Here is a 12,846-nt window from a genome sequence, read left to right as displayed (position 1 = left end):
ACTGGAATTGGAGTGGAGGCTTCAACGCAGGCACTTCAATATGGGCTCCCCGTGTCCCAGCTGCTTTGTCAAGCACCCACCCAACAATTTTTAAAAATTATATAATAACTTGTTCATTTTAGACACTGAGGAATCAATACTATTTAGTGCCCTGTTTCACAGCTAATGTGGCATTGCTCAAGATATTCAGGAAAGGACAAAAAGTACCTGATCAGCTAGCACTGATGAAAAGCGCACCAGCAAACTTGGTCACCAGCCTACGTGGCTGCTTCTAAGGTATCTTGCTACTCAACTCAGCAAAATTGTTCTTTTTGATTGAAGCTAAATGAAATTAATGCTACTTAAATTAAGCTTCATCCCACTAAAATAAAATGAAACTAAGGCATTATGAGGATCTTTGCAAGAATTTGTCTGAGTCACAGTTTGAGTCATATACTATACAGTATGCATCTGTCAAGTATGGACCTTTTAAAATACTTTAAAATTATTTTTCAGTTATTTGAGAGACAGGGAGAGAGAGAAAGAGAGAGAGGGAGAGAGAGAGAGAGAGAGAGAGAGAGATTGAGATTCCAGCCTCTGATTCATTCTCTAAATCCCAGCAATGGCCCTGTGCTGGGAGAGGCACAGAAGGCAGGAGCCAGGAACTCACTCCAAGTCTCCCACATGGGTGGCAGGAACCCAGTCACTTGAAACGTCACAGCTGCCTACGGGATCTGCATGAGCAGGAAGCTGGAGTCAGGAGCTGGAACCAAGAATCAAAGCCGGGAACTCATGTGGCCTACGAGCATCTTAATCGCTAGGCTAAAAGCCACTCTCCAAGTGTGGACCTTCTGGATTCACTATAGCTTTATGTCAAAACTCACAGCTTGCCGGCGCCGTGGCTCAATAGGCTAATCCTCCACCTTGTGGCGCCGGCACACCGGGTTCTAGTCCCGGTCAGGGCGCCGGATTCTGTCCCGGTTGCCCCTCTTCCAGGCCAGCTCTCTGCTGTGGCCCGGGAGTGCAGTGGAGGATGGCCCAAGTGCTTGGGCCCTGCACCCCATGGGAGACCAGGATAAGTACCTGGCTCCTGGCTTCGGATCAGCGCGGTGCGCCGGCCGCAGCACACTGGCTGCGGCGGCCATTGGAGGGTGAACCAATGGCAAAAGGAAGACCTTTCTCTCTGTCTCTCTCTCACTGGCACTCTGCCTGTCAAAAACAAAACAAAACAAAACAAAACAAAACAAAAAACCTCACAGCTCACACCACCCTCACTCATGGGTTTCTGATCATGTGACCGAGCACAGAAAGAACTTGAGTACTCTTCAAATCTTGCTCTCACCTAACCAGTAATTAATCATACTGCTTAGGGTAGTTTACTTACATTGTTTGCCCGTAGTGAGAGGTCACATTTGCATGATGGTGGAGTAGGATTTTGTGTCATTTTGCTCCTGCAGGTGCCTGCTGCCCTTTGGGGGTGAAGTTATATAGGCTGGGCCCTAATGGCATCCGGATCTACTGGCAAGCCTCCAGGGGCTCTGCCAATTACAGCACTGACCTCTATGGCTCCAAAGGCATTTTCACATGTGCCCCGGGTGCTGGCCTCAGTTTCTGTGACGTCACAGAGATCCCCTGCGGGGACGTGTATACCGTGATGGTCTCCCCAGTTGCCGAAACGGGACTAAAGCTTACTTTCTGCCCAAAGAAAATATATTCAGGTAAAGCAAGTTATGATCCTTGATTTAAAACCCTCAGCTCCTATCTGTGCATTGAAACTCACAATCACACTTATTTGCTATACAGGAAGCTCAGAGAGGGTGTAATATGTCTACGTGTGGCAAGGGTCCCCACGTTTCTCTGGAATTGTGATGTTCTATCGTTATTTGATTTGTAAACACTCTTCTCTTCCTTTCCAATTTTTCTCCCTCTTCAGGAGAGATGGCTGCTGCTTAAGTAGTAGAGCAAAGTTATTCTGTTTTGTATTTATTTTTTTAAAAAATTCATTTATTTGAAAAGCAGAGAGACAAACAGCTCCCATTCACTCGTTCGGTCCCCACATGCCTGCAATGGCTGGAACTGGGCTGAGCTGAAACCAGAGACTAGGACCTCAGTGCAGGTCTACCAGATGGGTGGCAGCGACCCAACCACTCCAGCCATCACCTGCTGCCTCCCAGGGTCCACATTAGCAGGAAGCTAGAGGCAGGAACTGGAGCTGGGTGTGAACCCGACTACCCTGATTATGGGATGCAGGTGTCTTAATCATTAAGCCAAATGCCCCACCCTATTTTAAAAAATTATTTATTTGAGAGGTCAAGAGACAGAAAAGTCCCATTCACTAATTTGTTTCCCAACTGCTGGGGCTGGGCCAGGCCAAATCTGGGAGCTGGGACTATAATCCAAGTTGGAGCAAATTTAAAATGATTTTTTGCTTTTAAGACTTGGGGATGGAATTGTAATATAGTATTAGAGATAATGATAGACACCTGGAATGTGGGAACTTTTATTTGCACAGGCTGAGGAAAAGTAGGAGAATCAGGAGAAAATGAGCTTATAAATGACAAGCGAGGTTTGGAAATGCAAATGAGCAGGCCGTTTGTGATCACAGTACATGGCTGTTGGCGATGTGTCTCGCCAGAGCTGGCAGAGAAACACTGGCACTTCTCCTGCTCTGTGTTCCAGCGCCTTCTGTTACCTGACCCAGGGCACAGTCAGGTATTTTTCATGCATTTCTAAAAGAAAATAATGCAATTTTGAAGCCCTAGAACTTTGCAGGTAGATACAGGAAGAGGAATAAATATTGACTCACAAACTTTTACCAGAGTTTTAAAACTCCTGTTGTATGTGGATAACATGGCTCTTGGTAATGGAGCAAGGCCAGCTATTCCTGAGGGAGTGTTCTCGCTGTCCTTGGCTGTCATGCTCCGATTCCTTGTTTTTTCATTATCTTGTCCATAGGACAGGCCAACCAAAAGCACAGCCCTTCGGGATGGACAGGAATCAGATCTTAGGGTGAGGATGGGGGCTGGCGCTGTGGCGCAGTGGGTTAAACGCCCTGGCCTGAAGCGCCAGCATCCCACATGGGCGCCTGTGGAGACCCGGCTGCTCCACTTCCGATCCAGCTCTCTGCTATGACCTGGGAAAGCAGTAGAAGATGGCCCAAGTCCTTGGGCCCCTCCACTTGCGTGGGAGAGCCGGAAGAAGCTCCTGGCTCCTGGCTTCAGATCGGCACAGCTCCGGCCTTTGAGGCCGACTGGGGAGTGAACCATTGGATGGAAGACCTCTCTCTCTCTCTCTGCCTTTTCTTTCTTTCTGTAACTCTGATTTCAAATAAATAAATAAATCTTAAAAAAAAAAAAAAGGGAGAGGATGAGCTCTTAGGAAGAGGAGCCTACAGCTCAGTAACAACATTTCATCACATTTGCATAACATTTTACAAAATTATCAAGTGTTTCCACATTTAATATCTTACTGAATGCTCAAAAATGCTAAGAGGTAGTTTAAACAGACATTTGAATTTATTTATTTGAAAGGCAGAGTGACAGAGATATACACACAGTGAGAGAGGGAGAGAGAGAGAGAGAGAGAGAGAGAGAGATCTTCCATTCACTGATTCACTCCCCAAATGGCTGCAGCAGCCAGGGCAAGGCCAAGCTGAAGTGAGGAGCCAGGAATTTCATCCTGGTTTCCCACATGGGTGGCAGGAGCCCAAGTATTCGGGCCATCTTCTGCTGCCTTCCCACACACATAAGCAGGAAGCTGGGTTGAAAGCAGAGCAGCCAGGACTCAAATTCCAATATGGGATGCTGGAGTCCCAAGTGGTAACTTAACTGATTAAGGCACTATGCTGGTCTTAGTTCAGCAGATTTGTATCTGCAGTTTAAAAATGAGGAAACACACACAGAGGCTCCCACTCTCTACTTAAACCCTTCGCTGCTCCACTCCTCTGAATCTATACTCCCCACCTTCTCCCCAACCTGGAGGTGCCCCAGGTGTTTTGTCTCTGATCAGGTGCATGGGCTGAAAACCCTGGAGTCGCCTTCCCTCTCCCTTACCCTCCATCTCCAAGCTGTCTCCAGTTCCTGTCCTGTTTACCTGCCTGATGGCTTCTAAGTCTGCCTTCTCTTCCCTCCCACAGTTGTCTGTGCTAGGCCCTCCCGCCTCACCCCTAGACCACAGCACGGTCCTGCCTCCAGGCCATTACCAGAGTTGTCCCGCCAGGACCTGATCTGGTTGTGTCATTCTCATGCCTCACTACCTTCGGGAGTTTTCCATTGTCCCATGGAATTCAGTCATCTGAGCAAAGGCATTCAAAGTTCCTCATAATCTATCCTATGTGTCTGTCTACCTCTGCGCCATGTAATAGAAACTTAACATGAGCCATAGACGAGAAATTTTTTTTTTTGACAGGCAGAGTGGACAGTGAGAGAGAGAGACAGAGAGAAAGGTCTTCCTTTTGCCGTTGGTTCACCCTCCAATGGCCGCCGCAGCCAGCGCACCGCGCTGACCTGATGGCAGGAGCCAGGTGCTTCTCCTGGTCTCCCATGGGGTGCAGGGCCCAAGGACTTGGGCCATCCTCCACTGCACTCCCTGGCCACAGCAGAGAGCTGGCCTGGAAGAGGGGCAACCGGGACAGAATCCGGCGCCCCGACCAGGACTAGAACCCAGTGTGCCAGCGCCGCAAGGCGGAGGATTAGTCTATTGAGCCGCGGCGCCGGCTTATAGATGAGAAATTTAAATCTGCTAGTAGCCACACTAAAAAAGAGGTAAAAATTAATTTAATAATACATTTTAGTTCATCTAACACATCTCAAATACTATTTTAACATCTAATCCATATGAAAATTACTATGATGTTTTGCCTTCTCATATAAAGCCTTTGACAATCTGGTGTGTGTTTTATGCTTATGGCACACCTCAGATCAGACTGGGCACATTTTGAGTGCTCGGTGGTTACGTGTGAGTGGCCACCGTGCTGGACAGCCCTTGGTCCAGCTTCACGGGATCATCCACAGCACCTGCCCCAGCACACACACACACACACACACACACACACGTGCTGTGCTATGTTACGTTCCTGAGCTAATGCAGTGCTCTTCTGTTCACTGGAATTCTATCCCACCTCCACCAAGAAGCCTCCTCCAGCCCAAACTCCCATGCATCTCTGTGAAGCCTCTTCCAATTCTCATGGGCGGGGTTGCCCCCTCCCTCTCTCCCTTACTGTGCATTGAGCAGGTATTGATCCTTCTCAGCCCTTAGCAGACAACTCTTGCCCAGTATATTCTAAAGGAAATAAAGAATAAATAAATGGGGCTATGTGCCTATGATCATGCAGCCAAGTAAGTGAGCCATGGTGTCTTTGGTTTTTTCTCTCACTCCATGCCCACAATTCAACCCTCTGACGGCTTGTTAGTCACCAGAAGCCCTTGTTAGTTAGAACTCTGATATCAAGGAGGGGGTGTGGCACAAGCCGCAACCACTTCACCCCAGCAAGGATTAGGTGTCTAGACACAGGTTAGAGAATCGACCTTTGCGCAGTCTCCCTGGTACAAACCATGCTTTGAGGGACTTTTTTTTTTTTTTTTTTTTTAAGATTCTATTTTTTTATTTGACAGGTAGAGTTACAGACAGCGAGAGAGAGAGAGACAGAGAGAAAGGTCTTCCTTCCGTTGGTTCACTCCCCAAATGGCCGCATGGCCAGAGCTGTGCCGATCCAAAGCCAGGAGCCAGAAGCTTCTTCCTGGTCTCCCATGCGGGTGCAGGGGCCCAAGCACCTGGGCCATCTTCTATTGCTATCCCAGGCCACAGCAGAGAGCCGGACCGGAAGAGGAGCAACCGGGACTAGAACCGGGGCCCACATGGGATGCCGGCACCACAGGTGGAGGATTAACCTAGTGTGCCATGGCGCTGGCCCTGGGACTTTTGTTTTTGATTGTTGTTTGAGGTCTTGTGCAGTATTAGTGAGGCGTTAACTGGATAATCAGGATAATATTAGAAACAGTAAATTACTTATCCTAAGAGCTTTACAAGTATTAACTCTATTAATCTTTACAACAAACTGTGAAGTTGCTGTTCTTATTCTCATCACTTTGTAGATAAGCTGAGGTAGGGTGAAGCGACTTGCCCAAGGTGATCCTCCTTTCTCATCACCCAAGTTTGTTCTTACTCGTTCTTTGGTTCACTTTCTTTTTATTATATCTTCTTTTTTTTAATTTTTTTTTTGACAGGCAGAGTGGACAGTGAGAGAGAGACAGAGAGAAAGGTCTTCCTTTTGCTGTTGGTTCACCCTCCAATGGCCGCCGCCACCGGCGCACCGCGCTGATCCGATGGCAGGAGCCAGGTACTTATCCTGGTCTCCCATGGGGTGCAGGGCCCAAGGACTTGGACCATCCTCCACTGCACTCCCTGGCCACAGCAGAGAGCTGGCCTGGAAGAGGGGCAACCGGGACAGAATCTGGCGCCCCGACCGGGACTAGAACCTAGTGTGCCGGTGCCGCAAGGCGGAGGATTAGCCTAGTGAGCCGCGGTGCTGGCTCCCTTTTATTATTTCTTAAGTTATATCTTAGCCATCTAAAAAATCCATATATATATATATGTATGTATACACACATGATACACCTATTTATTTAAAAGGCAAAGTGACAGAGAGAAAGAAAGAGAGAGAGAGAGAGAAGTCTTCCATCCAATGGGTTGGGGTTCACTCCCCCAAATGGTTACAACAGCTGGTGCTTGGCCAGACTGAAGCCGGGACCCAGGAACTCCATCCTGGTTTCCCACGTGGGTGGCAGGGGCCCAAGTACTTGAACCATCATCTGCTGCCTCCCAGGTACATTAGCAGGAAGCTGGAGTGGAAGCAGAGGACCCAGGGCTCGCACTGGTGCTCCAGTGTGGGAGGCTAGCATCTCAAGTGGAGGCTTGGCCTGCTACGTCACAACACCTGCCCCAGTAATATATTTTCAATGCTTATATTTTTATTTATTACAGTAACCTGCTCTGGAAGTACCCTTGGAATGGGTAAGTCGTTTTATTTCTTATGGATAATATAGAAGGGACTTTTTGCTGTTGCATTCTGGGGCAACAACGAGGTTGGGCTCAAAGTTGACTCTTCAGTTGGTCAGAAAGGCACATCCTTTCTATTTCAGATGTGAGGGCTTCCTGCTCTCCACCCCCGGGCCTCGCTCCTCTATAGAGTGCCTCTCCTTAGATTCCACCAGTTGAGATGAATTCCTCTGGATTCTGAAGTCTTTTCCATATTGTAGGGTCTGGCAGGAAAATGTAAATCTATTTTTTTTTTTTTTTTTGGTGAGGCAGCTGCTTAAGCCCTCCTTCAGAAAGTGGTTCCCAGTCCTGCTGTCTGCTGGAGTCATGTGGAGAGCCTGGACTCTGGCCTGGGGTGGAGGCTGGACACCAGCATCCTCAGCAGCTCCTCAATGGACCCCGAAGTGTAGCCCAGCCTGAGAGCGCTGCTTTAGAGCAGGGCTTCTCTGACATGCTGGTGCCTACAAATCACAGGGTATGGGGGCGGGGCTCGGGCGGGGCAGATCCTGGTCTGGTCGCCCTGGGGAGGATCTGAGACTGGGTGATGTGGTGGCAATGCCAATGCTGCCAGGCCAACAACACGTTTGGTGGCCCGACGTTACAGGGACACTGTTCACAGCCTGAAAGGAGAAGGGGGTGTTTGCTTCTGGCTGGCTGGGTGGGGATGCACAGGAGAGAAAAGGAGGTGCCGGAGGAGTCGGAGTCAAGATGGCCCTTGGTGCCACCCCAGTTTTGCTCAGGGCTGCTCCAGGCAATTTTGATCGCCGCCACCGAGGTTACTCCTGGGCAGGGCAGATGGTCACAGAGACAGGAAGAATCCTTGCCACACTCTTCTAGGGGATATCTTGGTTTATGGCCTTTGGGGAAAAAATGCAGGGAATATTATTGACCTCAAACTGTAGAACTCTCCCCCACAACCTGAGTCAGACCTTGAACTTCAGAGAGTGGTGGACACGGAGACTTCCTGCCGAGAAGCTCCACCAGGCAGGGGGCCAGCTCCCCTGCACCAACTCCTTCCACTGGCAACCCTAGTCCTGCCGTCTCGCTCCACTGCTGGTTCTCTGTCTGGGTTCCCTTGTTCTCTTGGTCCACTGCTTCTCTGAGCACAGCAAGGCGTACTCTTCCCAGGACCCGCCCCATCTGCACAGCTGAAGTAAGCGCCACCTCCATTGAGTTTTCAGATCTTGTTTTCCTATAACTACAGCAAGAACAGATCTGGCTTTATTGAAAACAAAAAATAATGAGGAAGCTTCTCATTCTTAAAAATTGCTTAAAGTCTCCCCAAATGCTATTGATAAGAAGCCCTGATCTTTAATGAACAATACATTCTTAGAACCTACAGATTCTTAGAACCTATTCCCAGGCTGATGGTTGCTTTAAATCAGTATTCTCCTGAGCCCAGAGGAGTGGGAGAAGAGTCTTAGGGGTCTCCAGGAGGACAGACGTGATGTATTATATCTTAGCTTTTCCTGAGACTTTGTTAAAGAAAGAGTTGTAATGCTTTTAAAAAAAAAAGTTTAGATGTTTAAAGAGCTTGCTACTCATCAGCAATGGGTGGCTTTTTTTTTTTTTTTTTTTTGACAGGCAGAGTGGACAGTGAGAGAGAGAGACAAAGAGAAAAGTCTTCCTTTGCCGTTGGTTCACCCTCCAATGGCCACAGCGGCCAGTGCGCTGCGGCCGGCGCACCGCGCTGATCTGAAGGCAGGAGCCAGGTGCTTCTCCTGGTCTCCCATGCAGGTGCAGGGCCCAAGCACCTGGGCCATCCTCCACTGTACTCCCGGGCCACAGCAGACAGCTGGCCTGGAAGAGGGGCAACCAGGACAGAATCCGGCACCCCAACCAGGACTAGAACCCGGTGTGCCAGCGCCGCAAGGAAGAGGATTAGCCTAGTGAGCCACGGCGCCGGCTAGCAATGGGCAGCTTGTTAAAAACATCCAGTCTCTGCCCACTCCTGACCTACCAAACCCCAAAGTGATTAGTCTGGGGATTCAAGTTTGGAAGCACTGTCTGGGTAGTAGTTTGCAAACTTTGATGCGTCTCAGTCTCCCAGAGTGCTAATAACAAGTGCAGAGGCCCAGGCCCCATCCCTGTGGAGTGCCTAGGGCATCTGTTGGGCTCCCAGGGAATTCTGATCTTCGCAAAGTCTGAGAAGCCCCGCCCCAGGCTCTCCTCTGTCCGTCTCTCTGGGCTGCGGTTTGTCTTGGATTCACCCTTCCTTAGCAAGGCCCACCTGCCATCCTAAAGTCCACTGTCCTGAAGCAGATGCTTGCAGAAATCCTGCAAGACCTTCAAAAGACCGAGGTCATTTGAGGGCCTCTGTCGGTCATATGGTCATTGTGTCTAGGGGAGATTCTAAATTGCTGGCTCCAGTGTAAGATTTCTTCTCCCGGTACATAGGACAAGTCAAATCAGATCCTTGGCTGACACGGAGCCTCCAAATATGCTAAGGAGAGCCTTGGGAATCTTGGTCTAAAGCTTTTGGCCTCCTTGACCCTTGGATTATTTCAAAGCTTGTCAACAGCATGCGTTGACTTCTTCAGAGAAAGAGATCTGGGTTCAAATCCTACTGCCACCGTTTGCTATTAATTAAGTTGCATTGATTCTCTCTAAGCTTAGATTTCCTCTCCTAAAAATTGGAATTCATCACAATCAACTCTTAAAATATCATGATGATTAAATGAGATGTAATTAATGATAGGCCCATAGCAAGTACTTAATACATGGTAGTTATCATTAATTATTATTATTATTAATTCAGGATCAATTTAAGCTTGTGTCATCAAGTAAGCATTTTATTTTATTTTATTTTATTTATTTTTTTGACAGGCAGAGTGGACAGTGAGAGAGACAGAGAGAAAGGTCTTCCTTTGCCGTTGGTTCACCCTCCAATGGCCACCGCGGCCGGCGTGCTGCAGCCGGCGCACCGCGCTGATCCGATGGCAGGAGCCAGGTACTTCTCCTGGTCTCCCATGGGGTGCAGGGCCCAAGGACTTGGGCCATCCTCCACTGCACTCCCTGGCCACAGCAGAGAGCTGGCCTGGAAGAGGGGCAACCGGGACAGAATCCGGCACCCCGACCGGGAGTAGAACCCGGTGTGCTGGCACCGCAAGGCGGAGGATTAGCCTAGTGAGCCGCGGCGCCGACCCTCAAGTAAGCATTTTAAAGTATTACTAACTGGGGCCAGCGCTGTGGTGCAGCAGGTTAACACCCTGGCCTGAGGCGCCGGCATCCTATATGGGCTCCAGTTCGAGTCCCAGCTGCTCCTCTTCCGATCCAGCTCTCTGCTATGGCCTGGGATAACAGTGGAAGACGGCCCAAGTCCTTGGGCCCCTGCACCCACGTGGGAGACCCAGAAGAAGCTCCTGGCTCCTGGCTTTGGATAGGTGCAGCTCTGGCCATTGCGACCATCTGGGGAGTGGACCAGCGGATGGAAGACCTTTCTCTCTGTCTCTACCTCTCTCTGTAACTCTGTCTTTCAAATAAATAAAATAAATCTTAAAAAAAGTACTACTAACTAAGGATTTGAATTTTAACTTTAGTCCTCAAAATACCCCTAACTCATTGGTTCTCAAAGTGTACTCCTGGGGCCAGCAGTATCAGTACCATCTGGGAACCTTTAAGAAATTTAACCCTGGGGCTCCACCACAGAGCTATTGGATCAGAAATTGTGCAGTTAGAGCCCACCCCTCATCTCTTTTAAAAGCTTGATTTATATATTTACTTGAGGGTAAATGAATAGAGTGCCAGAGTGTGCTCTCTGCAGGCTCCTTAGCTATTGAGCAGGCTTCTGCTCCCCCTGCACAGCTCCCTGAATCAAACGCTGGCGCTCCCCGAGGAACACAGCACACTGGCTCGGGAGTGAAGAGCAAAGCTCCGTGTCCTTCAGGAGTGTGTCAGAGCCTCATTTCAAGGAGCAAAAGGAGATTACTATGGTTGGTTAGAAACTGCAGTCAGTTTGAACAGTCTTCTCTTTGAACTGTCCAGATTATCTTACTTTCTTTGTTTAAAGATGGTTTATTTATTTGAAAGGCAGAGTGACACAGGGAGAAGAGGAGAGACAGAGAGAGAAATATCTTCCATCTGATGGTTCACTCCCCAAAAACTGAGATCTGGACACTTAATGCAGGTCTCCCACCTGGGTGGCAGGAACCCAATTACTTGAGCCATTGCGTGCTGCCTCCCAGGGTGCACATTAGCCAGAAGCTGGAGAACCAAATGGAGCCGGGACTCGAACCCAGGCACTCTGATATGGGATGTGAGCCTCCTAGGCAGCGTCTTAATCATTAGGCCAAACACCCACGCAGCATTTGCGCTTTTTAGTTTCAAGAAGACGTCTGCATGTTTAATGCATCTGGCTGCCTCTTCCCTTCCTCGCCCTTCCCAGTGATTTACAGAGGGAAGAGAAATGCAGAATGACACGGTGAACCCCAGGATGCGCCAAAACAGAGACTTCAGCAAGTGAGTATGCAAGTCGATGTTGTGTGATTTCACAGTATAGTACATTATCGTTCTTTTAAAAAATTCTTCCCATTTCTTTTGCAGAGTCATCTCGATTGTTAGTGATTAGAGTTGGAAGAGATCTATTAGAATACACAATGCCTGTAGGATAGGAAAAGCTCCTTTGACTGATAGAACAACTCCTACTCCAGGGCAAGGTCAGGTGGGTCCTCTTCTGCACGGCAGCCCCACGTCTGCTGCTGAGAAGACTCTGCAGAGTGAGACGGATGCACAAAGTCCCCCGGAAGGCTGCCAGCATGAGCCAGCACACTGTGAGAGCCCTGCGAACAAGACAGGTCTGCTTAGCAGGAATTCCCTCTGAGACCGCACATGGACATGTCACAGATGTGAACACATGCACTTCACAAGTGTTTCATTGACATCAGCACTTGGCAGGCAGCCTGCTAGCCGTTCAGGGGCTGGTGGTGTTCATCCCCAGAGAGGACCAGCCCCCCTCCTAGAGCCAGTGCTCACCCCGAGACAGACCCCCACCAGGCCTGGAGAGCATCGGGGGGATAGCAGAAGCTGGTCAGCAACCCATAGCAACAGACACCCTCATCACAAGTCAGGAGGGAAGCTGAGCAGCTGGCAGGGTTTGCTGAGTCAGGGCATCAGGTGAGGTGACATCTGCAGGAATGGGTGGCAGAGTGAGAGCACAGCTGCTGACCTGTTGCTGGGAGCGTTGCCATTTTTGAGGGTGCAAAGACGTTGGCTAGAGGGGCAGTCAGGGGCAGAGCTGCAAACTGGCAGGTGGACGTGCACACATCTTTTGAGGGAAGGATTATTCATCCTGCTGGCTGTGTCCCCCTCTCACACAGCCACTGCTTCTTTCATTGGAGAGGAAAGACAATGATATATAGTATAAATCTGATGTACCTAGAAAAATGTCCTTCCAATGCCAATAACCTAATTAAAAAATAGTGCAAATAGGACTTGTGTAATACACACACATAGACACAGATGGTGTTTACTTCCCCAAAGCATGGCCATGGAGCAAGGAGGGGACTGGAGCGTGGAGTCAGACTCGAGAAAAACAAAGGCAGGAGGATAAACGTCCCCTTCAGTGTCTTCTTTCTCTTCTGTGGCAACCCAGCAACAGGTGCTCCAAGAGAGGAGGGGATTGCTTCCTCTGTGAGCCTCATCAAAGAGGCGTGGCCTGGATGCATCACTGGTCAGAGCCCTCCCCCACAGCATTTGCACTGGAAAGCACAAGGGCCAAAGACACTAGTTTCCGCATATGCACCTTAATGCAACAGAAAGCACACCCAGAGCATGGAAGAGTCTAGTTCATTTTGGTTAAAATTTTCATTTTATTTGAAAGGCTTAGACACACAC

General features: G+C 49.1%; 1 protein-coding gene across 4 annotated transcripts in view; it reads left to right on the top strand.

Moving 5' to 3' along the window:
- Positions 1-12,440, top strand: part of FNDC7 (fibronectin type III domain containing 7) — a 33,297-nt gene extending 20,857 nt beyond the window's left edge. For 2 of the 4 annotated variants that reach the window (XM_089300246.1, XM_051856210.3), the window contains 4 exons: positions 1,437-1,697; positions 6,961-6,990; positions 11,399-11,472; positions 11,557-12,440. In XM_089300246.1, coding sequence (XP_089156372.1) covers positions 1,437-1,697; positions 6,961-6,990; positions 11,399-11,430 — 323 coding nt within the window. In that variant the 3' untranslated portion in view covers positions 11,431-11,472; positions 11,557-12,440. The remainder of the gene's footprint in view (positions 1-1,436; positions 1,698-6,960; positions 6,991-11,398; positions 11,473-11,556) is intronic. The other 2 variants (XM_089300247.1, XM_070077938.2) reach the window with 1 other exon arrangement.
- The last annotated feature ends 406 nt before the right edge of the window (positions 12,441-12,846 follow it).

Source organism: Oryctolagus cuniculus, chromosome 7, assembly GCF_051225735.1.
Source record: "Oryctolagus cuniculus isolate XC-2025 breed Fujian yellow rabbit chromosome 7, ASM5122573v1, whole genome shotgun sequence".
NCBI classification, from domain to species: domain Eukaryota; kingdom Metazoa; phylum Chordata; class Mammalia; order Lagomorpha; family Leporidae; genus Oryctolagus; species Oryctolagus cuniculus.
The sequence above is the reverse complement of the archived record's forward strand: the minus strand, read 5'-3'. Positions and strand labels throughout refer to the sequence as shown.